Here is a 26418-nt window from a genome sequence, read left to right as displayed (position 1 = left end):
AAGTATTACAAATAATGGCTTATGAAGATTCTTCTTGCCCTACCAAACCCACTCCATGCCCCAAACACCTCATTACTCTTCTGGATAGATCTCTGTCCGGCATTTTTTTTTCTTCTCTTGTCCGCTTTTTTTTTTTTTTTGGGTTTTTTTTTTTTTCCCCCCCCCCCCCCCCCCTCCCCTTTTTTCTTTCTTTTCTTTAATTAAGAGCTTGTTTTGATGTTCGTTGAACTCAGTGGGAATCTTTCCATCAAATTGAATGCATTAGGTCAGATTCAGAATCAGCAGTCACTGAAACAACCAAACAATAGTTTGGTCACACAGAAGGGCACTGTCTTAAATGGGATTTGCTTAAAAAAAGCAATAGAACTAATCCATTATGAACACTTGTTAGAGCAGAGTTTTGACTGTATCTGTATATTTACCAACACAATTTCAACCAATTTAAGCCAAATTGAAATTAATGCAGACTCTTGCTCCAGGCAGGAGCATAGGGCAGTTAAATTAAATCAGTTTAAACTAGCGTACTTTTAGCCACAGCAGTATGATACTGTGCGTTGAGCAGGCTTCGGTCTGGCTGCCTTACTTCTTTTGGTGGGTGAGGCGTTCTGATTTTCTTTGAGGACAACCTGTAGTGTGGTAAAACGCGCTACACCTCATTAGACCAACCCGTTCAGATCTGAGGGAGAGAGAACAAGTTTCTGGGAGAAAAATGTCCACCAAATCTCTCTTTCTCCTGCCCATTTCTACACTCCTGTTTCTCCACAAGCACATAGCACCTTACATGTCACAGTACGGTTGGCAGAAGCCTGAAGTAATCCGGGGCCTCTAAACACTGGTGAGACAGCGCATGTCCTTCTGGAGCAGAGCCTTCGAGGAGATCTTTGTCCTCTGCAACCTCTAGCACAAACCTACAACCTCACATTTTCGGTCTGCGGTTTTCTTCTGCTTTTTCCTTACCCGTGCAACTGCCCATTCATCACAGATGTCAGGGAGAGGTGCGCGACCTCCTGAGCTGACAAACTAAAGGGGTGGGTAGCAGAGTGTCAGGACCTCTCCAGGAGGTTGCTGTCCCCTGGTGCATGTAGTACAACGCAGAAGAGGTTGCACACAGCAGGGCAGTGGAAGCGTAACCAGCCAGGGTAAAATCCTCTCAGGGTAACCACCAGGAGACCCCTGCACATCATGTGCCTGGGACAATGCCAGTGAGGGTCTTCTCATCATCTTCCTTTGTGACCTTCCTTTGAAAGTATGTACCTCCCAGGAGTGGTGGAGGAAACTCAGTTTTGCAGCAGTCATTTTTCAGCTTCAGAAGGAGTTATCTCCTTCAGATCTTTCTGCCTCTTTACTGTGAAATGCCAAAGAAATGTAGGCCACAACCTTCTCTGATGCCACCTTGTAAATTCAAGGGAATCCCAGACACCCAATATGCTAAAGTCATTCCGTAGCACTTGACTCCATGTGAGGCACAACAGTTCCCAGCAGATTGGGTGATACAGGACTAGCATCCATTTCTCCTGGTGGCTTGCTCAAGAACTGCCCTTCTCTTCACAGCTTGTAAAAGGAAAGTTGATAGGGTGAGTGTGCCAGAATGGTTGTGAAAGCGCTGGGTCACAAAAGCTGAATGTGTCCTAAACGGGCCATGTTGCTACAAGAAAATGTTTCTGATGCTGATAGAAAATGATGTTTCCATTTTGAATGCACCAGTTCTTCTCTGATAAATGGGAACAAGTAATGGAAATGAACTTTCCATATTTCCAGAGACCTGTGCACAGCCACGGTCCCCAAAGTCTCGGTTATGGTCAGGTCTTTGGGGTCACTGAGGGGTTTTTATATACAGTTGAGCTGATTTATGAGATTTCCTGTTAAATTTTATTGCACCACTGGCTTTTCTTTGGTTCTTTTGAAGTAGAAAACGTAATTTCTGCAGCAAATGCAAGTCAAAAGTCTTAATGGAGCATAAAAATCTAAAAGGTCATGATTTTATAGCTTTAAAATAGAAGACAGCACACTGCTTGATACTCTTAAAAATATGAAAAGTTAATGAGGATGTTTTTCAGTAATAAAAAGATATAATCTTCTCTCAGAGCTTTGATTTTGGCTACTTGTACATTGGCTTTTTATGGGTGTATTTTTATAAATGAGAAACTCTTCTTGTTCTAGTACCATCCCGTTTCAGAGTCATGGAGAAAGAGATTAACATGAGGCAGAAACTTTGTCCCAGGGAGATTATTCAGTACTCGACACCCAGTGCTGCTTCTTCCTTTGCACACAGACTATTGATTGCATTCGTCTGGTTTCTAGGGTCATATGGCTTACCTTTACCTATATGACTTTGTTTAAGACCTGCGGGTGCATGCAAATTTACAACCAAATAAAAAATTGTTCCTGTCACAGACATTTTGCAAGCTTGGGTGAATCACAGTGGCACTGTTTACAAACACTCATTGCTTTCCACATGCAGGTGATTGGAATAGCCCGTGTTGTTTTAAAAAGAAAAAAATCTAGAAAGTGTCTCCCGGTGGACTTCTTTTGCTGATTTTGATTTAACCTGAAGTCTTAAAAATATTTTTTTTCATTTGCGCGTCTTAGCAAATGTTTTTAACTAGTATGTATGAACTTAGATAAAATAAAAATGCTTTCTCACCCTGTCACTTATTGGACTAGACCTTGGGCGGTTCACCTCCAACTGCTTGCAAATGTTTTTCCAGGTGCAGGCATGGTGAAAGCATTTTATTCCAATGGTCACTATAACCGCTGTTGCAGGGAGAAGTAATGGGAATGGGTCACAGGACAGAAGTGGTCGTGGGAAAAGCCAGTACGGCAGGAGGGGCACAGCTTTCCTTCTTTTCATTAATACGGACTGTTGTGTTTTCTGTCATTGTCTCTGCAGCAGTCCGGCACGGGGGACCTGAGGACTCTGAGGAAAGGGTTGTCCCCGTACCACTCTGAGTCGCAGCTCTCGTCGCTGCCGCAGTATCAAGACGCCCTGCAAAACGTAAGAGCCGTTTCCTTACCTATACAGTGGGCATGGCTGGAGGGGGGCGCGCAGAGATTACAGGGGAGCTCTCCCAGCTGAGAATTCACCCCAAAACCAGTGGTGCAAACGTGCAGCTGAAACCTGCAGCTGTTGGGAGGATGGGCAGCCCCTGGAAACATTGATCTTTACCTATGGTTTGGATCATCAGCTTCCCAGCGTAGGTTTTTTGGTTAACAGACAGTCACTGTTGTGCGTCTTTTAAAGCAAGGGTGAGTCTTGTTATACCTGCAGCTCCTTCTTTGTTAATGCCCTGTATGCCTGCTGACAAAAAGCTGGTTGTGGATGAGGCGAAAGATGGTTTGCCGAGTGTCTGGCAGCGTGTGGCCAGGGTTGCGTTAGTGAGTAAGTTCTTCTTAGGACTTTCATTGCAGGTTTTTCTGTGTCACAAATGAGGTTTATGTAACTCCTAAGATTTGCCTGTGTTGCTGGTTCTTGAACAACAGAAGAATCCTGATTAAAGCCTCTTGTGAAAAATGGGTACCGTGCTGTTGTGCTAGGGCTCCTCCTGTCAGCAGAGCTACGGGTGCTGTAGGATCAATTGTATGTTAGCTGCCTGCTTGGGTAAAAGTCGTTCTGTAGGCTTAGCTTGCCTCTTAGAGCAGTAAAAAGGGGGGTAATAATAATTTAAGAAACTTTGCATAAATAAAACTCCAGTCAGTGTGAAAGCAGAGCCCCTTTCTATCCCTGCTGGATGGAGACCACATGGGGATGGATGGAGACCACATGGGGATGGATGGATGGATGGATGGATGGATGGAGACCCTCCAGCCAAATAAAGGGACAAAACCATGCAAATGAAATGGAAGACTGTGGCTGAATATCTGCTTTTCTAACTTCGTGCCCCGTATATAAAGTCAGGAGGCTTTCTAAGGAGGGCAGAAGTGTATGAACCTGGAGATGTTTGGCTATGCCAGTACGTTACAGTTTTGGGGATTTTGCGTCTCCTCCCTTGTGCTCAGGCTATTGGTGTCCAGCTTGGTTTTGGGTGGGGGGCGTTTGGTCGGCATGTGCTGGCTGCCCAGAGGAGCACCGCTACGCACGAATTTGTGTTTGTGTTATGGGTCAGGCTAGGACACAGCCAGCTGCTTGCTGTGGAGGAGCTGTGCCAGGGCTGGGAGCTGGCAGGGCACCTCTCTGCCTGAGCATCAGCCCCCGCAGCTCGCTGGGGCTGCGAGAGGGCTGGCAGCAGACGGTGCTGCCTGCTGCAGCCCTGCCCAGCCCCTTGTCCCTGCTTTGCCTCCTTCCCCAAGGAAGAGGTGACACCTGGAGTTTGTGGAGAGGCCTGGGTGCTGCGTGACACTCGCCTCCATCTGTTGCCCTGGCTGTGTTCTGCCTTCTTTGCGGGAAGATGGTTGAAGGAAAAACCAGAACCAGCTCTGGATCCAAATCCACATCCTCTGGGGTACTTATGTAGCTATTTATTTATTTATTCCTACCAAAATCCCTTTGGTTTTGTGGCTTGACATGATGTATTGGATAATGATAACAACTGCATGCAGATGTCTTTGAATGTCTCAGGCACCTCCCAGAAAGTGAACGGTTAGACATACCTGACTTTCTCTGCAGCCTTTTTTTTGACAGCAGGCATGAGTTTGTGAGAAATTGTTCGTCTTTGTGCCTGCACAGGCTTCACGCGGGTGAGTGATGGTGGACAATTGGTGTTGGCTCCAAAGCTGTCACGTCTGGTCAGGGCTTCATCATCATCACTGCCTGTGCAGCTCTTTGGGGAAGTTCCTCAGCACATCCCTCACTGTCACACAGTTTGCACGTAGGCGTCACTCCAGCTCTCCATGGCCCTGACACACCTTGGTTAATGAAACAGTTTGGTGTTTCTAATGGATCCTGAATCATGGACGCCAGTGCACCGTCAAAACACAGAATCGAAAGACACTCATAATTACAGCTGGTGCACTGTTTAGTCAGCAGTGCATCGTGCAGATGGTGAATTCTGTATGTACTCTGTGGTCTGCAGCGGTTACCAAATATCCAGGAAAAAAAGTCCCAGGGGGTTAGCTCTGACCTACAAGCCCCCGGCCATTGCAAGGGAAGGTGTGATGCGTATGTTAGGTTGAACTGAGAGCAGGCTGGTCAAACTCCCCGGCCCTGGGAACTGCATACCAGAGCCACATGGTGTTCTGGTGGCTCCCCATGTCCTTTGGGAGGTGATGGCGATTCCCTTGGGCTCTGACTCTTAGTGAGGCATGAGACAAGGCAGCAACAAGCAGCTCCCCCTGGAACCTGCCATTCCCCTGGGATGAGAGGGGCAGGCTCCAGGGCAAGCTGGTTGGGCTGGCTCGATCCTTCCCATCACTGGCAGCCTCCAGACCAGCTCAGCCTTTAGTCAGATGATGTCTCAGGCATGGGAGCTGGCATTGAGTTACCTGTAGGCAGTGCACTGCTGAAGACCAACGGGCCAGCCAAGTGTCTGGGTGTCAGCGGTGCAAATGATCTCACAACATCCTTGGAGGGCTTGTGCTTGCATACACTAGCCTGAGCTGTTGCTATTTCTTCAGTACTTTGGTTCTCCATGGTAGCTAGCGCAGATTTTTTTCACCCATCTTGCATTTGTATCTTCTCTGCACTGCATACGTTCCCTTCATGGATCCTCCATGGGGATGTGGCGGCGCTTGGGATGAGTTATTGCACTCAAATTATCAGCCCTCTGATTTATTGCAGGAAGCTGTTGGCTTCAGGGGGGTCTCAGGTGTGCGGCTGGAGAGCGCAGAGAAGGTGATGCTCAAGTCTGTCCTGGAAACTCTTCCAGCTCAGTGCTTTTCTGGAGTTTATGAGCACCAGGTGGGAGTTACACACCTTCAGTTTTGTTAGTTGGCATTGTCCAAGGGGTTCATGTTGCCCGTTCATATAGTCTCACCTCTACTTAGTGAGACAGAAATTACATTTCCATAGCACTGACAGTTTTAGGAGAATAATGGCCGTTTCAGGAAATTGCTGTTACAGGGGAAAGAAGGAGTCCTGTCAGCACAGGGTTGTGAGTCCAGACTGGGACCCATGCCTGCCACCATGGAGGGACCCTTCTCTTGCAAACACCTGCACCTTCTTTCACCTCTCTGTTCCTCTCTTTTTCCCTTGAAGGAATTGGTTGGGAAATCACCCATTCCATAGTATGGTTTTCAAGGAGCTCACTAGGCTAAATAGCACTAAGTGCTCCAGGATCTGCCAGGGTGCACACTGAAAAGTGGTGTTTAATTTTTGGAACAGTATGGCATTGCTGGAGAGTTCACTTGTTTCTCTCATAGGCTTTCTCCAGCGTTAATCTAATGATGAGTGAAGACTGGGAGGTGGAGTTGTCCACACTCGGTGTCAGCGCGCAGGTCTCTCCCTCTCCGGAAAGCTGCCCTACACGGTGCTTAACCTTTGGTCACATATAATGATAGCTGAGTTATGTCTCTGACATGGGGAGAATGTATGGGGGAAAAGGGAATTCCCCATCCACAGTGGTAAGGCTCTTATTTCGTTACTAATAGTCATGTTTCAGCAATTCACTTTCTAAGAGGTAAAATCTCAGTTGCTGACTTCTGGAACATTTGAGGCACCTGTAGCACAGCTGAGGATGAATGCAGTGCCTGAGGCACAGCCCAGAGTTTGCATCTTTGTCTCTTCTCCGCTCCCTTTGGCCTCTTCTTGGGGTGCTCTGGCTGCCTGCATGGACACACAGTCCCTGCAGCCCTTCACATTCCTGCCCGCTGCCCCGCGGCTGTGCCCCAGGCGTGTCTCAGGGCCCAGGCATGGGAAGGTGGCCCTAGGGCTGCTCATGATCCGACGGTTGGAGGTACCTTCACCTTGAGAAGCTCATAAGCCAGCTGACAGGAGGAGCCATTTGTCCACATTGGCATAAAACACCATCAAACGTGAAAGGGCCTGTTACTAGCAGTTGGGGCTAGCCTTGGCTGGCTTATATTTAAAATTTGCTAGCAGCGTGCGTGTGATTTGTAATAGGAATCCTGCCTTTAGTGGAAGGAACTGTTGAGGTTGTTAACCATAGAATCATAGAATGGTCTAGGTTGGAAGGGACCTTGAAGATCATAGAGTTCCAACCTCCCTGCCATGGGCAGGGACACCTTCCACTAGACCAGGTTGCCCAAGGCCACATCCAGCCTGGCCTTGAACACCTCCAGGGATGGGGCCTCAACAACCTCTTTGGGCAACCTGTGCCAGTGCCTCACCACCCTCAGAGTGAAAAATTTCTTCCTAATGTGTAATCTAAACCTGCCCTCTTCCAGTTTATATCCATTCCCCTTTGTCCTGTCACTACATGCCCTAGTAAAAAGTCCTTCCCCATCTCTCCTGTAGGCCCCCTTTAGGGACTGGAAGGCCACAATAAGGTCTCCCTGGAGCCTTGTTAATGTTAAGGTTAGCGTGGATGCAGTGTGAATGGAAAAGTGTATGCAAAAACACCAGCAGGAACGCTAGAGCAAGGATGCAGGGATGGCCTGTGCTGGTGACCAAAGACACGACTGATAGCAAACAAACGGGTAAACACTGTGGGATGTGTGGTTTGCGTCAGGACCAGGAGGTCTGCGATGTGATAAGGCCGCAGAACAGATGGCTCATCAATAGAAGACCTGTTCACTGATAACAGCAGCAAGGTTACGCTGTGATGTGCCATTGCGCTTCCTGTGGTTCCAAGAGGAAGGCTTAGATAAGGTGCCCAAAATGAGGGAAAGAAGGCAACAGGCAGCAGCTTTCCTCGTGTTTATGGAGGGTAAGTAAGCAAGACACTGAGATAAAGATCAGCCCATAATAACCATTGACCCCTAAAGCATGTGAAAAATGTGTCCAAACCCCAGTTCTTTGCTGTCAGTGAGGAGGGATGCCAGAGCTGCTGTTAGGACTTGATAGCTGGAGTCCCTCGTCCTCTGTGTTGCGCGCAGTGACCCAGACCATGCCACACAGACATCTCCCTTTTGGTGAGGGCATGAGTGTGAGTTTGTAGGTGTCCGAGTGCTGTGACACATTAGAGAAGTCAGTTTTAGGTTAAAATAAATACCACCTTCCCCTTAAGTTTTCATACTGAGTTTGCACTGTGGTAGTTTCCTGCGTGGCCCCTTGCTGAGGAGCAGAAGCTCCCAACGGGGCTCCGGCCACCTGCAGGAAGACCTGTCTACGGGTGCTGTTGGTGGTGGCTGGAGGAAGAGACCTGTGTTTATCTGGGGTCTGGAGCTGGGAGTCCCTGGGGAAAGTGTCTGCAGGTACACTCTGCAAGGGCTGAGCAAAGCTTCCTCCTTCCAGGGGTGGTGGTGATGGCACCATTGCCCAGCCCCACATACATCCCTAGTGACTAAAGTAGGCGTCTTTTGGAAAAACTGAGATTTCCTCCTTTAAGTTATTCAAAACTGCGTCTCTCAGGAGTCTTTTTTAGACTAGAGGCCGGACTGGGAGGAGACAATACCGTTTCCCCCCCTCAATTTACTCCAGAAACTGCGAGGTCCACAGGAGAACACAAAGAAGCAGGACAAGTGTGGTTATGTAGCAGAGAGCACCTGGCTGAGAGGATCGCTGAGTCCCTGGCTTTCTGGTGCTGCTTCTCGTTGCATTTTTCTCCAGTGCCTGTTTCATGCAGGATGCGAAGCCTGGGAGGTGGCTCTGGCTGCCCGGCGGCAGGACCAGCTTCTTCAGCTCCTTCCCTTGGTTCCCACCACGCTGTCACAACCAGCCACATTTCATAGCTCTGCCTTGTCGAGATACTTGGGAGAAGCGTATTTTGTTCTGCCAGATGGCACACGCGCCACTACAAAAACAAACCCAAATGTTTGTGGTCTGTAGGTGTAAAGAGAAGCCGTTAGATGAGGTGGGAAGGGATGATGAGAGAGTCCTTGGCTGATGCACTGGCTGTCTCCTGAGCCTGTGAGAGTGATGGAAAGGGGAGGCGACATGAGGGCACATAGTAGCTAAACCCCACCCCAGTTAGTCACGTCTCTTCCTTCTGGCTGGGAAAGATGGTGGTCTCCATCCTCTTCGGTACAAGTACTAAGGCAGAAAAAAAGAGACAATGTGACTCGGTACCTTGCCTTCAGCTCCGTGCAAGGGAAGGACCAAGCTGGCCCCTGTGCTTGTGGGGAGATGTGGCTGTGGCCCAAGCATGGTCTCAGTGGGGGACGCGGAGCAAGTCTGCTAGTCCCTTTCTCAGCCTGCGTGGGAGTAAATCCGTTCCTCTCAGGGAAGAGACCCGGATCGGCTTCTTAAAGCCAACCTGACTTTTAAAATCAAGTTTGAAGTGTCCAGAGACCACTGTTCCCATCATAGTGCCCAGGAGACGCACCCAGAAGAGCCAGGGGAGCCCTCTGGGCATTGCTGCCCTCACAGAGTCACCCTAGCACTTTAGCGTGGCCCTGAGGTGTCCCCTGCACAGCACAGCGACCCTGCCACCACCAGCACGGAGCCCCCAGCCCCTCACTGTGCTGCACGTGGGGATCCCCGGGGCTGCCCAGTGCCTCTGGCATCCCCAGGCAGAGCTCTTTGTAGCTTCCGCATCTGTGTTGCGGCCTCTCAAAAATGCCTTCAACCCCTTCTGTCGCTCCACCAAGCCCATCTCATGGAGGTCCCTGATGGTCCCCTGCCTTCTCCCATCCACGCGCTCCATCCCCATGGCTGTCAGTTGAGCTGAGCGCTGCTGGCGTGTGTCAGAGGATGACCCCAGGCCTGTTTCTCCCCTTCCCCCAGAGGCAGTGATGGCCACGGTCCCTTTTTAGGCAGGGGGAAACAGTGATCAAAGAGCATGGCAGAAGGCAGCTCCTTCCCGCCAGCACCACCGATACCACCAGGATGCTATTGAGCAGACAAAGAGAGAAATTCAAGGCAGCCGTTTTGCTGCTGCGGCAACAGCGGCTGCGGAAGGGAAAGTAAAATGAAAGGTTTGTGGGGATTTGCAGCCCGGGGAGTGCTATTGTGAAGCTTCAGAGTGTATTAGCAGCAGCTGAGAGCAAGCCCATCCATTTGAAGGCAGCTGCCCTTCATCAGCGGTTATTGCAGCAGCTCTGAGCGGCGGGTGGCTTTTTTCCCCATGGCAGCCAACTGGCACAAAGTTTGGCAACAACAAAGTTTGGGGGTTTGATGAGCAAAAGCGTCGCTGAGAGACCATATCTGTCATCTGTCCTTACAGGTATCCACAGGAGGCGAGAAAAATTCACCTGCTTTGAGGATCTGCTGTGGGTTCTCATGCTCGCTTGTTGGGTGTGTTTGTGTGGGGCTGGCAATGGGTCTGGGGAGAGATGGGGACACGGCAGACCCTCGCTCTGCCCCAGCCCTGGGAGGAGGCTGCTTCCCCGACGAAGCCCAGGGTGGCCAGGCTGAAATGGAGAGCTGGAGGAAGGGCAATACAGATGTGCGCAGGTGTCCTCCCGCATCCGCCTGCATCCTTCACCCACCCTGAGGCTTTTACCTGCCCCATCCCCAAATCAGATTTGCTTCAAAATCAGGAAAGTCTCAAAAGTACCTGCTGTTTCCTTCTGAAATCAAATGGGCTTGGCGTTCCCTTATGAGAAGAACTAGCACTTCTGGAAATACTTATGCTGATAGTGCCCCTGTGAGTCAGTTGCCGTCAGTGCACTTTGTCCGTGGGTACAGCGTGGGCTCGCTCTGTCTATAGCAGTCAGATTTCTTCTTCGCTTGTATCATGTATTTATGGGCTGAAACTGCTCCGAATATGCCATGTTGGTAATAATTTCACACTCCGGGGGTGCAGCTGAAGCTGTCGAATGGACTTTTTGACAGCGTGTACCCGTTGCAGCTCCGCAGCGCTGTCACCGACCCCAACAGCCACTGCTCTCCTCTCCCGTTCCACTGCCCGAAGAAGCTGGCTCACCAGCTCTGTGTGCGCCGAGGAGTTTCCCAGGGCCGGAGCTGCAATCTGCCACTAGCGTGGTGCTGAGAAAAGATATCCTTCCTGTTTGTAGATGAGATCCAGTTGCAAACAATGTCCTGACTTTGTTTATTCTGTCGGGGGCAGTCCCTGAAACCCTCCCTTTCCTTTGGTGCCCCACCACAGCCCGTACAGCCAGCGCTGTGCCATGCCTGCCGGGGAGAAGAGCTATTTTTTTGTCAGGTATCCTTGATGTTTATGTTCAGAAAGCAAAGAACAGTTAAATTGTTTCTTTATTAATCAAAAGAGCCACGTAAGCCCTTTTTGTTACTTAAGCAGATATCCGTGAGCGCAGTGGAGGCCGTGAAGATGCAGGAGGTGGCGGCTGAGCCGTACAGACGGGCTCTGCCGGGCTCCCGTGTGGACCCAGCGGTTAATTCATGGATTTGGATGTTTACATGACCAGCTGCTCTCTATGATTAAAGGCATCAAATTAAGTAATGCCAAAGGAGGTTAGCATCTGCAATAAAGTCCCTTGATTTGATAGGGAAGATGCTAATTCGGAGCACTGATGGCTCCTGCGCTTGCTCCCACTGGTGGCCGGGACCTGTGTTGTTCTGGGGAGCCGGTGTCTGTTGGCGGCATCTCCCCCACGTTCCTTCTCGTGGTGGCAGGGTGTCAAGCGCTCGCAGCTGCGAGCCGGCCTGCCGTGACTTTGGGAACGTCGGGCCGTGCAGCCATTTAAGTGCACAAGGCAGGGAACGGGTGGTTTGTTTTGAGCTGGATGCTGGCAGGCTTTCCGCGCAGTAGGCACGGAATAACAATAACCAAGTGTCATCGTCCCTTTGGATCATCTGCCAGGCAAACTGGACGCATAAGGGACCTGGGTGCTCACTGGCTCTGGCAAGGGTGTCCCCGTGCTCGGGCGCGAGAGGTCTGTCATCGCCCGCAGCAGGGTGGCAACAAGGCCGCGCTTGGCATGGTGTGGTTTGCAGAGGAGCTGATGTTGGTTGCTTCTTCGTGCCTCTGGGAAATCTCCTTCTTGCAGCCAGTGAGGAGCTCTGGGGCTGCTGCCAGGGGGTGCCTTTGGGTAGCCTTGTCCCTGTGGGGCCATGAGAGGAGTTGGACCCTTTCAGGAGCACCGCGATGGCAGAGATGCCACGGGCATGAGAAGATGCAGCGGGGAGGGAAGGGGCTTCAAAGGAAGGGAGGGCGAAATGTCAGCCCAGAGTTACGACACGCTTCAGCGCTGTGCGGCACCATCGCTTTGTTCCAGCCATTAACCCCCCATGCAGCTGCAAGGAAGCAGAGGATGGGAAACATGGCCCGGGCTGCAAAACGATGAGGGAGTCTCATCTGCCTTTGTGGAGCCTGGGGAATTTCTCAGGCTGGCGGTAACGGGAGATGTTTTTTTCTCGTGTGATCTCCTGGGGATGGCGCTCATCTCTGTGTGAAGGGAGATTTCTCTTTATTAAGGGACTGGCTGCCTGCATGAGCCCGGTGCTTGCCCTCAGTGCTGCCTGTGCTGCATCTGTGATGGGGATGCCGTGCCTTGGGACTTCGGCATGTTCCCTGTGAGGGTCTGGCGATGGTCCTCCCAGGCCAGAGTGGCCCCGTGCTCTTGGCGCTTGGTTTTCCTGCTGGTTTTCCCCACCTGCCCCCCAGCACCGTCTCAGGCTGGAGTGCTCCCTGGGCAGTTGTTCAGGCACTTTCTAAACTTGGTAGCCACGAGCACATTCACAAACCCAAAATTATGCCGGCCTCCCCCGTTCTGCCAGCAGGCTGGGGCTGGGGTTTGCAGCCAGACACGGCACCTTTCCGTGTTACTGCCCCGCTCTGCCACCCGCTTTCCACGTGGCTGTGGGCATGGGACTGCCTCCTGCTTGTCCCTTCATGGTTCCTAATTAACAGGGTGGTGTAGGCACCTTTATTTACGTAGAACCCTGAGATGGTGATGGGTGCTAAGGGCCCAAGTGTAATTCAAACCTGGGTGAACAGTCTGCAAACAAAGCCACTGCGAGATAAATAGACGTGCCTGGGAATTTTATTGTGAGTTGTCTGGCAGTGCCTGCCTATAATGTAATTTTCCTTGTTCTGTCTCAGCAATAAAAACTTCACAGTGTCTGATATGACTCCATTTAGCTTTAATGTTGTCTGAGGTACGCCGTTACAAAAGCGTGGTTTATTTAATCAGGTTTGAATCCTAAATGTCTGCTTGCTTTTTGAAATCGTAGAAAAAAAAATTAATAGATGGCAAGGAGAAGAAGTGAGGTTCAGAAGCATTTGTGCTTGCTCTTATGCTCCACATTGGTCTGAAGCATCCTCAGTGCCTGGGCTGCGACTTAGGTGAAGTAAAATCAGCATGACGTTTTCCTCTGGGTTTTGAAACTTAGTCTTTTGCAGTCTTTCTGGCAATCAGGAATAGCTCTCTTGGAGCTGGAGATGTCATTAAAAGACAGAATATAATTGAGCAGAAAGAGATTGAAAACTGATGGCAGGACCAAGGTCTCAGGTCTTTTCAGATCCCTAGAGGAATCAAGGAGAAATTGTTTATCGCAATTTCTTTGTTCCTTTTTGAGATTTCCAACCCAAAATCTCTGAAAGAGCAGGCACCTGTCATCCCCAGTTAGGCTCTTTTCTTCTTGGGTTCCAAAGCATTCCCACTGTTATTAAGAAATGTTCATATTTTAAGCCTTATTTTGTCTCTGTGGAGGCGTGTCGTTATCAGGAGTTCCCAGCATGCCCTGTTACAGAGACTTCTATTAATTTTGTTCCTCCAGACACATAGGAATGGGGTATCGACGGCGGTGCATGTCAGCATCTGTGCTGGAGCACATCCCATGCAACCAGATAGAACCAGCAAAGACTCATTAGGCAACTTGGTCCCAGACACCGGCAGTGCCATCGTGGCTCAATACAGAGCAGCAGATGTTTTTCAGCAGCTGCAAGTTGAGACCTCTGCTCTTCATTTTTTGGTGCCAGATTGAAGAGGATCATTGGCAGTCTTTGGATTTTCTTTCTCACACTCCGCACCGGCACTGTTGTTTTGCTGATGGTCTTTGGGTTCTGGGCTGGGGCAGTGCATGGGGATAGTTTGATTTGATTTGTTTTCTGCTTTGGATTTGAGGCTGTCACCAGGTCAAGCATCATTCTTGGCCGATAGAGAACTGGAGGATCGATCCCCTGTATGTAGCATATTCTGGCATGAGAGACTGCAGAGTTCCTCTCTCTTTTCTTAATCTGTTGATGTTACAGCTGGACCGTGAATCTCCTCACAGACTTGGAGATTGAATCACAAGCCCTGCAGGCTCCAGTGAGAGGTTTCTGGAAGGATCTCGAACAGAGTTGGGCTTCTTTGGTGGATCTGTGCTTTGGGCATGCACGATGTGAGGCTGGCATGGTGGGGAGGGGGCTGATGCCACATGGGAACAATAGGCTCTAAAGAAGTGCATTGGTCCCATCACAGCCACCAGCAAATATCCAGTGCTGATCTGCTTGAAATGGAGGAGCAGGCGAGGGCTGAAAGGGAAATGTGTTCAGTGGTGCTTCAGTACTGCTGTCAGCACAGAGTTGGCAGAGGAATAGCTCTTGTCGCGGTTTCCCCACTGGGAGAGGTGCTGGGTACGTGGGTACTTGACACCTGCCTCCCATGAGGGATGCAGAAGAGCCTCATCAGGAGCCTCTCAGGACACTGCAGTCCCAGAGCTGTCCCAGCAGCAGAGACAGGGCTGTTCTTCCCAGGGCTGAACTCATCGGAGATCCACGCTACAGCAGTCTCGAATGATCTGAACTGCCACAGTGGTTTACACAGCAGCAAAAGCACCGACTTATGTAGGAAGTGTTTGATGGGTCACACATGGCTCCACAGCCGTTGGTTCCCTGGGACTTTTGCTTCTTGAAGACATACCTTGGAGAAAGGTCTCTGGGTCTCAGAGGTGCAGTGGTCAACAAACCCCGTGCGTAGGGAAGATAAGGTGCTTCCTCCAAGCACTCGGGAACTCCAGTGCATCAGATATGTAACTTAGAGCCCCTGACTCTAAATTAGGCTGATAATCTCATCGCTGGGCAGCTCGCTTTTTTGTCAGCGTAACTGTGTCTGTGGATGAAACAGAAAGCAGTATGCGATGTAGTTCTACCCAGGTGACCATTTGATGCCACAACACAGATGTACAGTTGTTTTCTTGTTGAATTACAAATTCCTTGTATAAGTGATGAGTGAAGCAAGCTGAGTTCCATTCTCTTCTCTGCTGCTGTAAACCTGGAGCAACTGCAAAGCTAGTTGGGGCCAGAGACGGTAAGAAACTTTGCATTTTGAAATGACTCAGCTTCCTTATTCTGCAGAAGTAAACTAGGAAAACGATCAAGATGGTATTTCTCAAGAGCTTTATCATAGATATAATGGCATCCCATTTGGTGACTTCTGAGCTGTCTTTTAGAACCATTCATTTATATAATTATGTGATGAAGACTGAACCATCGCTGAGCTACCAAACACTATGAAAACCTAGCAAGTGGAAAAGCCAGACGTCCATCTAATACAGAGAATGTGTGTTTGACAAAACCAGACAGGGAGAGGAAATTGAGAGTGATGCATGCCCCAAAACACACCGTATTGCTTTTTGCCTATATGGACAATTTCTGCTTCTTAGGATGTAACCAGATTAACCTTGCTATAATTGTCCGTCAGGGTGCTGAGTCAGTTGTGTCCCCATGGCTGTGAAAATGCCAGCTATAGAGAATGGGAAGGGCATGGGTTTCTGCCGTGAGAGTAGCCGAGTTAGATTGCTGGGGTGCAGCTTTGGTAATTCTTACCCACAGTTTCCAAACACGTCTATTTGAGACATGAGGAATCTCCTCCATCTGTGTGATTTCAGCTACTACCTTAACACTGACTTCCTGAGATTTCCCCCTCCATCCTGCCCTCCTGCCCTTCTTACAATCTCCTATCTCTGGTTCCCCCTCCCCTACATTTCATCTTGACTGGTTTCCTGCTGGGTAAAATGCACATCCTCCTCTTTCTTCCCATTCCCTCCCTTCTCTCCCACCGTTGGCAGTTTTCCAGTCCAGCAACCTTGACCTTATCTCCAGTTCCTTCCATTTCCTCCCCTTCAGCTAACACTATCGGTGAACTCTGCCCGTTTTCCTCTCCTCCATCCTCCAAAAGCTGACCATGCATCCTGCTGGATATGCTGTCATTTCTTTCCTTGCTGACTACAGTCCCCTCTCTTCTGGCCTCTTTCATGTGTGCCTCCATGCAGGAAGCTGATATGAGTTTGACCGAAGCTTTTTTGTGAACCACACTGAAATCAGTGGGAATAAGCACCTGCCCCCCTTTATAAAACTGACTCTCACTATGTCTGGAAAGAGCCTTTTCTAAGGGTGCAACTGCACAAAAAGCACTAAATGTAATGATAAATACTAAGCCACCCTTAGCAGCGTGGGTATTTTTACGTGTTGCATCCTGCAGTTGCAAAGGGCAGGGATGTTGGTGAGGTCCTTGCTTGCTCCCCCACTTTCTTCACACGCGTGTTTGGCCTTTTGTAGTAACAGTCTCACATGGTGGGGAGGTCACTGTGGCCTGGGGCAAAGCGGACCTGTGGCATGGTCGTTCGGTACACTCGCCATTGCTGACGATTGTGCTCAGCAATTTCGGCATCTGTTTCAGTTGGCTGGGGGTTTTGGCTTCCAAGCTAAGGATCAAGGATCATGCCTATTTTAGAAATGAAGTCATCTGTTACTGAAACTCCGCTGGCACGTTTTGGGTCTACCTCCTTTGTTGCATCCCTCATTTTTTAACATTATTTTTCTCTTCTTGAGTCAAATTATCTACCTATGTTCAGGTGGAGCTCAGTTGATTGCCCTTGCCTGATTTCAGTCACGTGTCTGAGAAGGAAGGTGACCTTTGAGTGTTTTTTGTGTGACACGATATATCCAGTGCATCACTGTTCTTGCAAGATTACTTTTATTGTGTCATTATGGTGAGTGGTTAAGTATGATCGAGCTCTTTAGAAAACATTTCTCTCTAATCATTCTGGATTCATTTGTATTCTCTAATGATTTTGAGAGTGATTACGATCATGGAAATGCTTTGTAGCTCATTAGTGACTTCAGTTCTGTGAGGAGAAGCTGCTGGCTGCCTGTCATACTGGAGACCCTGTGATCTACTCTAGTTTGGTCAGAAAACTGTATTTAAAATGTTGTCAGCAGTGGGATTCAGCAGAATTCCTTTTATTTTGTCAAATTACTTTCAGCTCAGAAGAAATATTGGATCTTAGATCAGTGCTTGGTATTTCCCGTGTTACTTCTAAAGAGGGCCATGGGGGAAGATCCATATCAAGTATGGTTCATGGCCACAAACTCCTGAATATTTTGGTTTTGGTTGTCATGATCTTGGTCATTTATGGAAAGAAGGCAGCTTTCATGCTGAAGCCAGAGGAATTATGCATGTATCGGTGTCTTTGACCTCTGTGGGAGGCTGATTCTAGAAGGACTCTGTTGCATTTACCAGCCTTATGAGAAATTTGTAGCCCATTTTGCAGTCTTAAGTCGCAGCTGTAGACTGGCTGGACCCAGTCCCTGGTGCTCCCTCCCTAGCCTTTGCCTTTCCTGTGTGACATTATGGACAGGGTGGCTGAGGACACGTCCCCAGGTGGCCGCAGCTCCAGCAAGCCGTAACCCTCTGCCAGCAGGTCCAGAACCATGCCCAGTCTGTGAGTGTCTCTTGGTCTCTGTGCTTTGGCAGTCTGTTAAATCTCCTTGGAGAATTACTGTGGTCTAATTTTCCTTTTTCTGAGATGCCTGTCTCTCAGAAGGAAGTTTTTGTATCACCAGTGACTCAGTTCATGAAGGTTGCTATGATGTGTAAATGACCGGTGGTCATGATGTGGGTTAAGCACAGATCAGTGGCCTAGAGATGAAAAGCTCCATGCCTTTCATGCTATTTTTGCCTGTAGCCTAATGGATTGGCCCATCTTTTTCTTTAACATGTGCACATGAACACTTTTATTAGCAAAAAGTCCCCCACAACTTAAAACATTTGGAAAAATTAGAGGCGGCAGAGTGCCCCTCCATTGGTCCTCCTTTCTGGCAGGACTAGCTTGCTGGCCTTGGCTTGGAAGGCAAAGCGATGAGATGAAGCATAAAACATGCTGTGTTTTCAAACGTGGCAGAGATGAGAATGGAGTGCCTCGTGTGTTGTATGTGAAAGCATTCCTGTGATGGTGCTACATGCCGCTCTGCCATCCTAATTTGCTTTCAGAGGCCCCCAGTATAATCATTCTTTGTGTTTCCTAAAGGATGTGAAGACTAAATACGAGTTTGGTCAATGGTTTCATTGTTGATTTCTCCCACTGCTACAAAGCAATGCACAAATATTAGGGACAGGCAGGGTGCATCTCACTGAATAAAGATATTGTATCTCATAATCCAAGTCGGATGCCTTTGAAAAAGGAAAGCCCTATGAAAAATGCTTACAAGGCTGTTTGGACAGTAGAAATCTTTTGTAAAATGTAATTTCGGCATCTTTCCCAATGGGATCCTTCGTGCGGGAAGACTGGCCAGCATTTTGGAAACAAACCCAGCCAACATTAGGTTTGGACATCTGCTTGTTTTAAGGTTGCCTTCACAATTTTCTCTGTAGCTGAAGATCGGTACTTGATGTCGATGTGAAAATGTTGCCAGAAAAGCAATGAAGTTATGCCAATGGTTTCTTTCATGAATGCAGCTTCTTAGAAATCACGGCTTTATGCTGGAAAATCATCTGTTTGCATTGCTCCCTTGGCTAGAAGGATGCGAACAGTTTGATCTTGTCCTTGTACAAAGTTATCCTAAGTGAGCAAAAAATGTTTCTTGAGTCAATTTAGCTTTAAGCCTGGGTGATCTCCTGCCTGAGTACATCTAGACTGAGTGATGGTAGGCTTAAATGGCATTAAATCAAGTGACTTGTGAGGAATGGGTAGTGGCGTCTTTTGTCTTCGCAGGTGGCCGAAGGGGATTGAATTTGAGAGAAGCTAGTGCTCAAATTTTCTGGGTATTTTTTTTCCTCCTTCCTGAAATCGCCCAAAGGGAATTAAAGCATATCTTCTCTTGTTTCAACAGGGACCGGCTCGCATGACATCTGATCTTGCATCTTCTCCTGCAGCAGGATATGTCCCTGTTGGTCAGAAACCAGAGGCTGTTGTGCACGCTATGAAGGTAAGGATGCCGCACACGGCCGCGCAGCACGGTGTGGTGCAGTGTGGTGTGGTGCAACACGTGGCAGAACAGGGACATTTGCTCTTCTCGTGGAAGCACAACAACTAGAAATAGAAAGTTAGTACTCAGGCAGAGTATCGGTAACCGGTGCCTGTGTCATGGTGAATAATCATTGCTTCAAATAGTTGAGGAGTTAAGGAAGATCGTGCACGACACTTTTTTTGGGTGGGAAACCTCCAACAAAAGCTGCAGATGCTGAAAGCGTTGGTTACCCTTTCTGTTCTTTGGTCCTGTGTAAATTGGGTCTCGGGTGACAGCGGTGACCAAAATGCTGTTTTAAAAAGGGACAGAAAAACTGCAGTTCCTACATATCTTTTATTATTGAAAATCCTGCAGCAGTCTTCAGAGGAGAAAGACTTTATTTTATGTAAATACACAGCAAACCATGACATCGTACCCATGTAGATATGTGCATCATCAGTGGGGATTAAAGTCAGGACTGTTGGCAATAAAAACCATGGGACACTGCTGGCTGAGTTAAAGGAGAAAACTGGTACAGTGATTTCACAGCAGTTCTCAAGTCCTAGTGACCATCCATTAGCAGGAAAATCTAATACCCTGGTGTTACATATTTAACTACTTAAGCAAGTTACTTCTGGGGAGAAGCACAAATCCTTTCCAAGGTGCCATAGGGATGGATGGAAATTCTTTAAATTAGTCTCTGGTTGGAATATTCTGATTTATAGATTCTGATTTGTTGAAGCTGAAAAATTTTGTGCAGGGTTGAAAAGCTTTCATCAAATCAAAGAACGATTCCTGGATGACTACTCTGGAGCTCACATCCCTGTGGTCATAGCTGGAAAAAAGGTCCAGCAGTGGCATCAGCAGCAGCTGGACTATCCTAGACCTGGAGACTGGTGTTTACAAAGTTCTTTGCTTTGTACCTTTGTACATCTGGCAGCACAGATGTTGCTTGTAGCGTTGATCTACAGATTTTCTAAATTTTCTAGTTTTTAGTGTTTTCAGCTTACTTTTTTGTGCCTGTCCAGGGTCTCTTGGCTCCAGGACAGATGTGGCAGGTGGTGGTGCTGAAACTAACAAGTGTGAGGAGAAGCAGTACTGCAGCTGGCAAGGGTGTTGGTTCCACTGGGCAGTTGCAAGATCCCGGGAGGATGTTGACTGTCACTATTTCTCACATAGTTCGTCTTCTATGCCTTTATGGTGTGTGAGGAATTAGGAAAGGAAAGACAAGTTTGGTTTGATCTGGAATTTGATTTTAAATTATAAAAGATCCTTCAAGCTGAAAAATCTTGATTTTGCATCTTACTTGGGGCTTTATACACCGAGATTGTATACACTTGCCTACATATATTTGACCTGTGTTTTTCAGATAAATATTCTCTTTGCTTGTTGTGAATGGTTCTGTGCTACCAGAAAGTTGTTGTGCTCCATCCTGTACTATGCTGCATTGCGGCTGTGGGTGACATTTCTCTGGTATATGTTTGCATATGGATCTGCTAAACTGATGCCTTGCACGACGTTGCAGACTCCTGTGATACCTTTGTATTTCTGACACTTTGTATTCCTGCTCCTCATTGCATTTGGTGAGGAACAATATTAAGCGGAGTTAATAATGTTTTTAAGTTACAAGATCAAGTAGTTATAATTTGATTATCAACATATTCTGGGGGGAAATTAGGTTCCTGTTTGCTTTAGGGGTTACGGGACTGAATTTCCTAGTAAGAGCAAGAAACATAAATGGTTTTAAGATGCAGTTTGATAAGCCTGTGGAAAGGATTGGAAAATTAATGAGGAAGATTCTTGGAAACTGGAAATTAGGTTTGGAACATCTGGTGCAATGATGCATATAAAGGAGTTGAAAGGAAGTTGGATGACTGGTTGTTTGCACATATTATTATTATTATTATTATTATTATTAATCCTCCACTTCAGAGCTTTGCTGATCACTAGGAAGGGCTGGAAGAAATTCTTCTCTGCAATTTCATAATTTCGCCAGTGGAGTACGTTTGTCTGTCTTCAAAACCCTGGGAAGTGCCACGGCTGAGGAAGCAGGTGGCATAGCAGTCACATCTCATGGGGCATAAATGATCTCATGCAATGATGTGTCCTGCTCACACACTTAGGGTTAAAAATATTCTCAGGTTTGAAGCGAGGAGGACATTCTCTTGTAGGTCTGTGTCGCAGGGAGGGATGAGAAGGTTCTTATTTTTCCATCCTGAGGTCCATTTCTGAGGATCAGCTGGAAATTGAAAAATTCAGGAAACTGGTCATGGTCTCAGTCTCTCCTCCTCCCTTCTCGTGAAGTGAAATTGTGCCTGTTGGTCTCCAGCTGCGGATCTTAAACTGGGTAGAAGATAAGGATTTTTGGCCATGGCGTGCTGTAGTATATGGAGTAGGTCTTGTTTGTACCCAGCAGGACTGGGCAGCTTTTCCAGTGCCAGCCCCTGCATGTGGGAAGCTGGATGTGGTCTAAGCCAGCAGCTTCGACCCTCACTGCCTGTGGTACAGCTCGTGCCCCTCGCTTGACGAGGAGAAGAGCCTGCAAACAAGACTTCGTGCTTTGGCTATACCACATCAGATAATAGAAAAAGCCCTTCTTGGTTGTGTCAAGAAGTCATTCTGGCTGTAGCAAGGCAGCTCCTTACCACCAGGAAAGGCAAGGACAGTTGGAAGTTGGCTTCGCTTGTCTTGCGGGCTGCTTGAATGCAAGTCTGTCCAGAAGCGGCGCGGCTGCATGGATGCAGCTCTGTGCCCAAGCAAAGCGACTGTGCACCCTGCACCGATCTGCAGGGCTTCTGGATTGCCTCCGTCTGCACCCATCTATGTGATGTCCCCTGGGCTTTTTCCTCGGCTTTTTCTGGCAGCTGAACGCTAGCTACGTGGCTGAAGCATTGTCTGCCATTTAGCGTAAGTTAGTTCTTCCTTGAGCACGTTTAGGGATTTTCTTTATTTTTGCTTCTGAAATAGTTTTTGCTTATTTGCACCTACTAAATAAGCAGCAAGATGACAGGTTGGCACTCCTAACAGCTGTTTTTGCTAACGAGAATAAAAGGTACATATGCTACAGCTCAGTATCTCACTGAACATCAAAGCACTTTTCTTAGGAGTTTTACAAACCCGCTAAAGACGTGGGGGGGTGAGGAGGAGATGAATGTAAAAGAACGTTTAGCCTATAACCCAGCTCCCCCGGCAGCACCAGCCTGGATGTCTCCCATGTGCTCAGAGCCAGCGCGCAGGCGATCGATCACTCCCACTGATGTTGGCTAAGGCAGGATTTCGCCCTGCCAAAACTACGGAAAAGTCCTAGCAGGGCACATAAACTGTTCCCTTGCTGAAGCAGGGTGCTGCGTTCCCCAGTGCTTTCTCCAGTTGACTTATAAATCAATAAAAAGAGTGAGGCTTGCACCCTTCACAAAGCATCCTTCAGTCTCAGAGTGCTTCCTGGTACAGAAACCCTTACCTCAACTTTCAACTCCTCTTCCAAAGCTTTATTGCAGTCATCCTCAATCTTTGGTGGTTTTTTTTTGTTTGTGTTTTAAATATGCATTGCGTGGTCTTGGGGGGTGCATACAGCAAGTCAGCAGGGAGGTGGATGTGATGGACCAGGTGACTTTGAGGTGACACTGCCTTGGTCACAGACGTGAGTGCAGTCATGAAGGAGAACTAAATACATCTGAGGTGTTCCTCACAGTTCACATGTCGGCAGGGAGAAAGCCAGACGAGCCAGCGTGCTCGTTGAGAGGGAGGTGCAGGTTGTCTTCAGGAGATGCATCCCCAAGCAGAAGAGCAGCGTTACTCGGTCCAGCCCCATTCCCCTCACAGGGAATTGCCCCGTGCCCGAGCAGAGCAGCTGCCCTTGTCGGCTGGCGTTTTACCCAGAGACATCACATAGCGCCGGTGCGTCCACAAAGAGCCAAGTGCTGCCAGTGCAGCTTGATGAGGAACAAAAAGGAGGGGACAGCGTGAGCCGCTTCCAGCCTGGGGTCCACTTGTCTGTTTTCTGTAGGCTCCTGGGTTGGGACGTGGCAGAAATTGTGGGAGAATGTACCCCAGTTTCTTAAATCCAGACTGAATCCACAGTCCTTGAACTTCAGCTGAGCCATAGACGATTGATGTGAAGGCACATCCGTAGTCCCCAGTGGTGTAATTGGAGGAACATTAACCTGGTCCTTCTAAACAGCTGAGGTGGCGCCTGGCAGGATCTGAGAGTGGCTGGGGCTGGGTCAGCACTAAGAGGCCTTCCTGTCTTTCTTCAGGAGGTGATTTCACTCTTCAAGAGTGTATTTTTTTTTTCCCAGCATGCCTTTCCAGGATAGGCTATTGAGTTTTGTGCCTCCGAATCCCTTTTCCCCGTACCCAAGATACTTACACATCTTTACAAAGTGCCTACCCAGATGTGGGGTGGGCTTGGGGAGCAGGATGGTTTCCAGGGGAAATGAATCCCATGTCATTCAGAAATGAATGAAATACAACCATAACTTCTGTCTGGTCAGCTTTCAGCTCCAGCTCTGCCTGGTTTACACCATTAAAAGACATTTCCACCGAAAGAAATGGACCGCACCGCCCTTGCGCACCTCCTGGAACAGGGAATGCGGATTTAGTTTAAGCACAAGTCGTAGAAAAACAGTTTATTTTTGTCCGCCGAGACTGTTGTGCCTGCAAGATTGATGGCTGGTGGAAGCAGAGGCTGGAGCTGATGTGATTTTTAACTAATCTAAACCATGTCCTTGACACTTGCCCTGTGGACAGAGCCGGTGCTCAGCCGCCAGCCGGGCAGCCCTGGCGCTCCACATGGGGCACGCGATCCTGCAGGCTGCTGCCTTTGCAGCCGAGCGTCGGAGCCGCGCTGACTCCAGACAAGCCAGTTCGATGCTCAAGTCCAGCTGGATCAATAATTAATTCCCTCCTCTTCAGCAAAAAAAAAAAAAAAAAAAGATGCTCTCTTTGTCAGCATGTACGTGCTTCTTGCATCCCTGTTGCCCTTCCTCTCCTCTTAGAAAGGATGCGGATAATTCTGATTTGTGCAAAGATTGGTCCCAGCTATGTTGGTTAAACTAGCTGGTGCATTTTAGAAGTAGGTTAAGGGCCCTAGGAGAATGACCTATTTTTGTTCGTAACGCAGTTCGAGTACAGCAGGATTGCTGTGCCGAGGCAGACTGGGGGATAATCTACCCTGGTATCCCGTTTCGTGGAGCAGCTGGTGCTGTGTACCACACTATATAGATGCACTGCATCTAGCTCTGTGCTTCCCTAGGAGGTGTAGGAATATTTACGCACAGAAATACACCTGCCGTACAGCTTTCTATGCGTGTGGATGTATCGTGGTGAATCAGACCGTGCGCTGTGTGATGGCGTTGGGTGATTCCAGGAGCTTTGGCCCCACACACTGAGCTGAGCACGTTGCTCATCACTGGCAAAGCCCTGGGTGAGGTATGTAGGTCAGCACAGATGCAGCAGTAAAATCTTGAGGCAGTTCTGCGCTGTGATATGCCCGCGTTGTGCAACGTGCCCGTCCGGAGGAGCCGTCTGAATGCCTGCGGGTGTGTTGGATGGGGTATGCGTTGGGGAGCCCCCAGCACAGGAAGGACATGGACATATTGGAGCAAGTGCAGAGGAGGGACATGAAGATGATCAGAGGGCTGGAGCACCTCTCCTATGAGCACAGGCTGAGAGAGTTGGGGTTGTTCAGCCTGGAGAAGAGAAAGCTCTGGGGAGACCTTATAGCCCCTTCCAGTCTCTAAAGGGGGCCTACAGGAAAGACGGGGAGGGACTCTTTATCAGGGAGTGTAGCAATAGGATGAGTGGTAACGGTTTTAAACTGAAAGAGGCTAGATTTGGGTTAGATATTAGGAAGAAATTCTTTGCTCTGAGGGTGGTGAGACACTGGCACAGGTTGCCCGGAGAAGCTGTGGCTGCCCCATCCCTGGAGGGGTTCAAGGCCAGGCTGGATGGGGCTTGGAGCAACCTGGGGGGAGGTGTCCCTGCCCATGGCAGGGGGGGTGGGACTCAATGATCTTTAAGGTCCCTTCCAACCCACACCATTCTATGATTCTGTGGGTCAGTGTGTTTCCAGTGGGAAGCAACCTCACCTCTGTGATCGAGGGACCAACTGGCCACAGCCGGTCACTGCCTCCCTGTAGGGGTGGCCGGGATGGTGTGTGCTCCAGGCGGGATGTGGGGTGCCAGGGCTGGCTCCCAGCTGCTGCAGAGGTGCGCCGTGTGGGCAGCATGTGGTGGGACACAGCAACCACATGGACATGCTGCATCTTATCAGCCACGTATGGCCTGGGGATCAGCACTTGGGGAACATGTCTCCAAGTGCTATGTAAAAGAAAGAGGTTAAAAATCAGGCTTTTTTTTCCATTTTCAAACATTGTCAATCTAAAATCTAAGAAAATAAGTCACAGGCAGGATGTTTCCACGATTTTTCGTAGTGTCCTGAGCTGCTTTTACAGCACATTTACTTGTCTTCCCAAGGCAAATCTGCAGGGTGGCCCAGCCACAAGGCTGAGGGGCATCCAAGGGAGCCCATGAACAGGAGCACTGGACATATCAAGTCTGGGGTGTCAGTGCTGGAGCTGTAACCTGTGTCTCTGCAAGGAAACCTGGTTCTTCCCAGATCCAGGAACCCCTGCTGGAGATGCTCTCCGAGCTGCAGAGCAGAGCCTCCTTGGAGACTCTCAAATCCTTCCCCCTTTCCCTTTCAGGCTATTCCTATTCTTTTGCAGCCACCTCTCCATCTTTTTCGGTGCATTCCTTCCGTTAATACGATGGGAAAAGCCCTGTGGTCATGAGCAGGAGAGAACGGCAAGGCCATGCCTCACTCCTCCAGAGGCTTCTGCAGGCAGGGTGCTGCCACCACGTCCCTGGGCATGCTGCCTATGGCCAGGCATGAGAGGGAAGACAGCGAACGGAGCTGCTGGTGGAGGCCCAGGCAGGCCTGAACATTATCTCTATCTTCAGAGGGTGTCTGTGGCGCAGGGAGAGGGTGACTCAGGTTGGCCATGGCACTCGGTGGGGACGGCACCGTCAGGGGACTGCCGTCCGCAGGCAGTACTGGGTTTTTCCCCATCCTGTTCCCAACCCCTTTGCAGCCTGGCTGCGTCCAGCTTGGAGAGGGAGTGGGTAGGAGCCGGGAACCCAGTCGGGTTCTCTGAGTCCCATGGCTCTGTGCTAACAGCTCATCTCTTGCTTACTGTCATGGTGGGCCACTGAGGGGTTCCCTTGAGAAACTGTATGGGTTAAAGACAATTTGCAGCCAAAAGGTGGGTGAAATTGTCCGTGTCTGTTTAAGATCTGAAAGTTCATGACTAATTGGAGGCCACACACTTAAGCTGCACAGTGGGTA

At 48.9% G+C, this 26418-nt stretch overlaps 1 protein-coding gene across 1 annotated transcript in view; it reads left to right on the top strand.

Moving 5' to 3' along the window:
- CCDC85C (coiled-coil domain containing 85C) overlaps positions 1 to 26418 on the top strand; it is a 112778-nt gene that overhangs the window by 84023 nt on the left and 2337 nt on the right. The window contains exons 3-4 of the mRNA XM_009891031.1: positions 2891 to 2995; positions 18954 to 19049. Coding sequence (XP_009889333.1) covers positions 2891 to 2995; positions 18954 to 19049 — 201 coding nt within the window. The remainder of the gene's footprint in view (positions 1 to 2890; positions 2996 to 18953; positions 19050 to 26418) is intronic.

This window comes from Charadrius vociferus, unplaced genomic scaffold (assembly GCF_000708025.1).
Source record: "Charadrius vociferus isolate BGI_N301 unplaced genomic scaffold, ASM70802v2 scaffold228, whole genome shotgun sequence".
Classification (NCBI taxonomy): domain Eukaryota; kingdom Metazoa; phylum Chordata; class Aves; order Charadriiformes; family Charadriidae; genus Charadrius; species Charadrius vociferus.
This window is presented reverse-complemented; position numbering and strand designations above follow the sequence as displayed.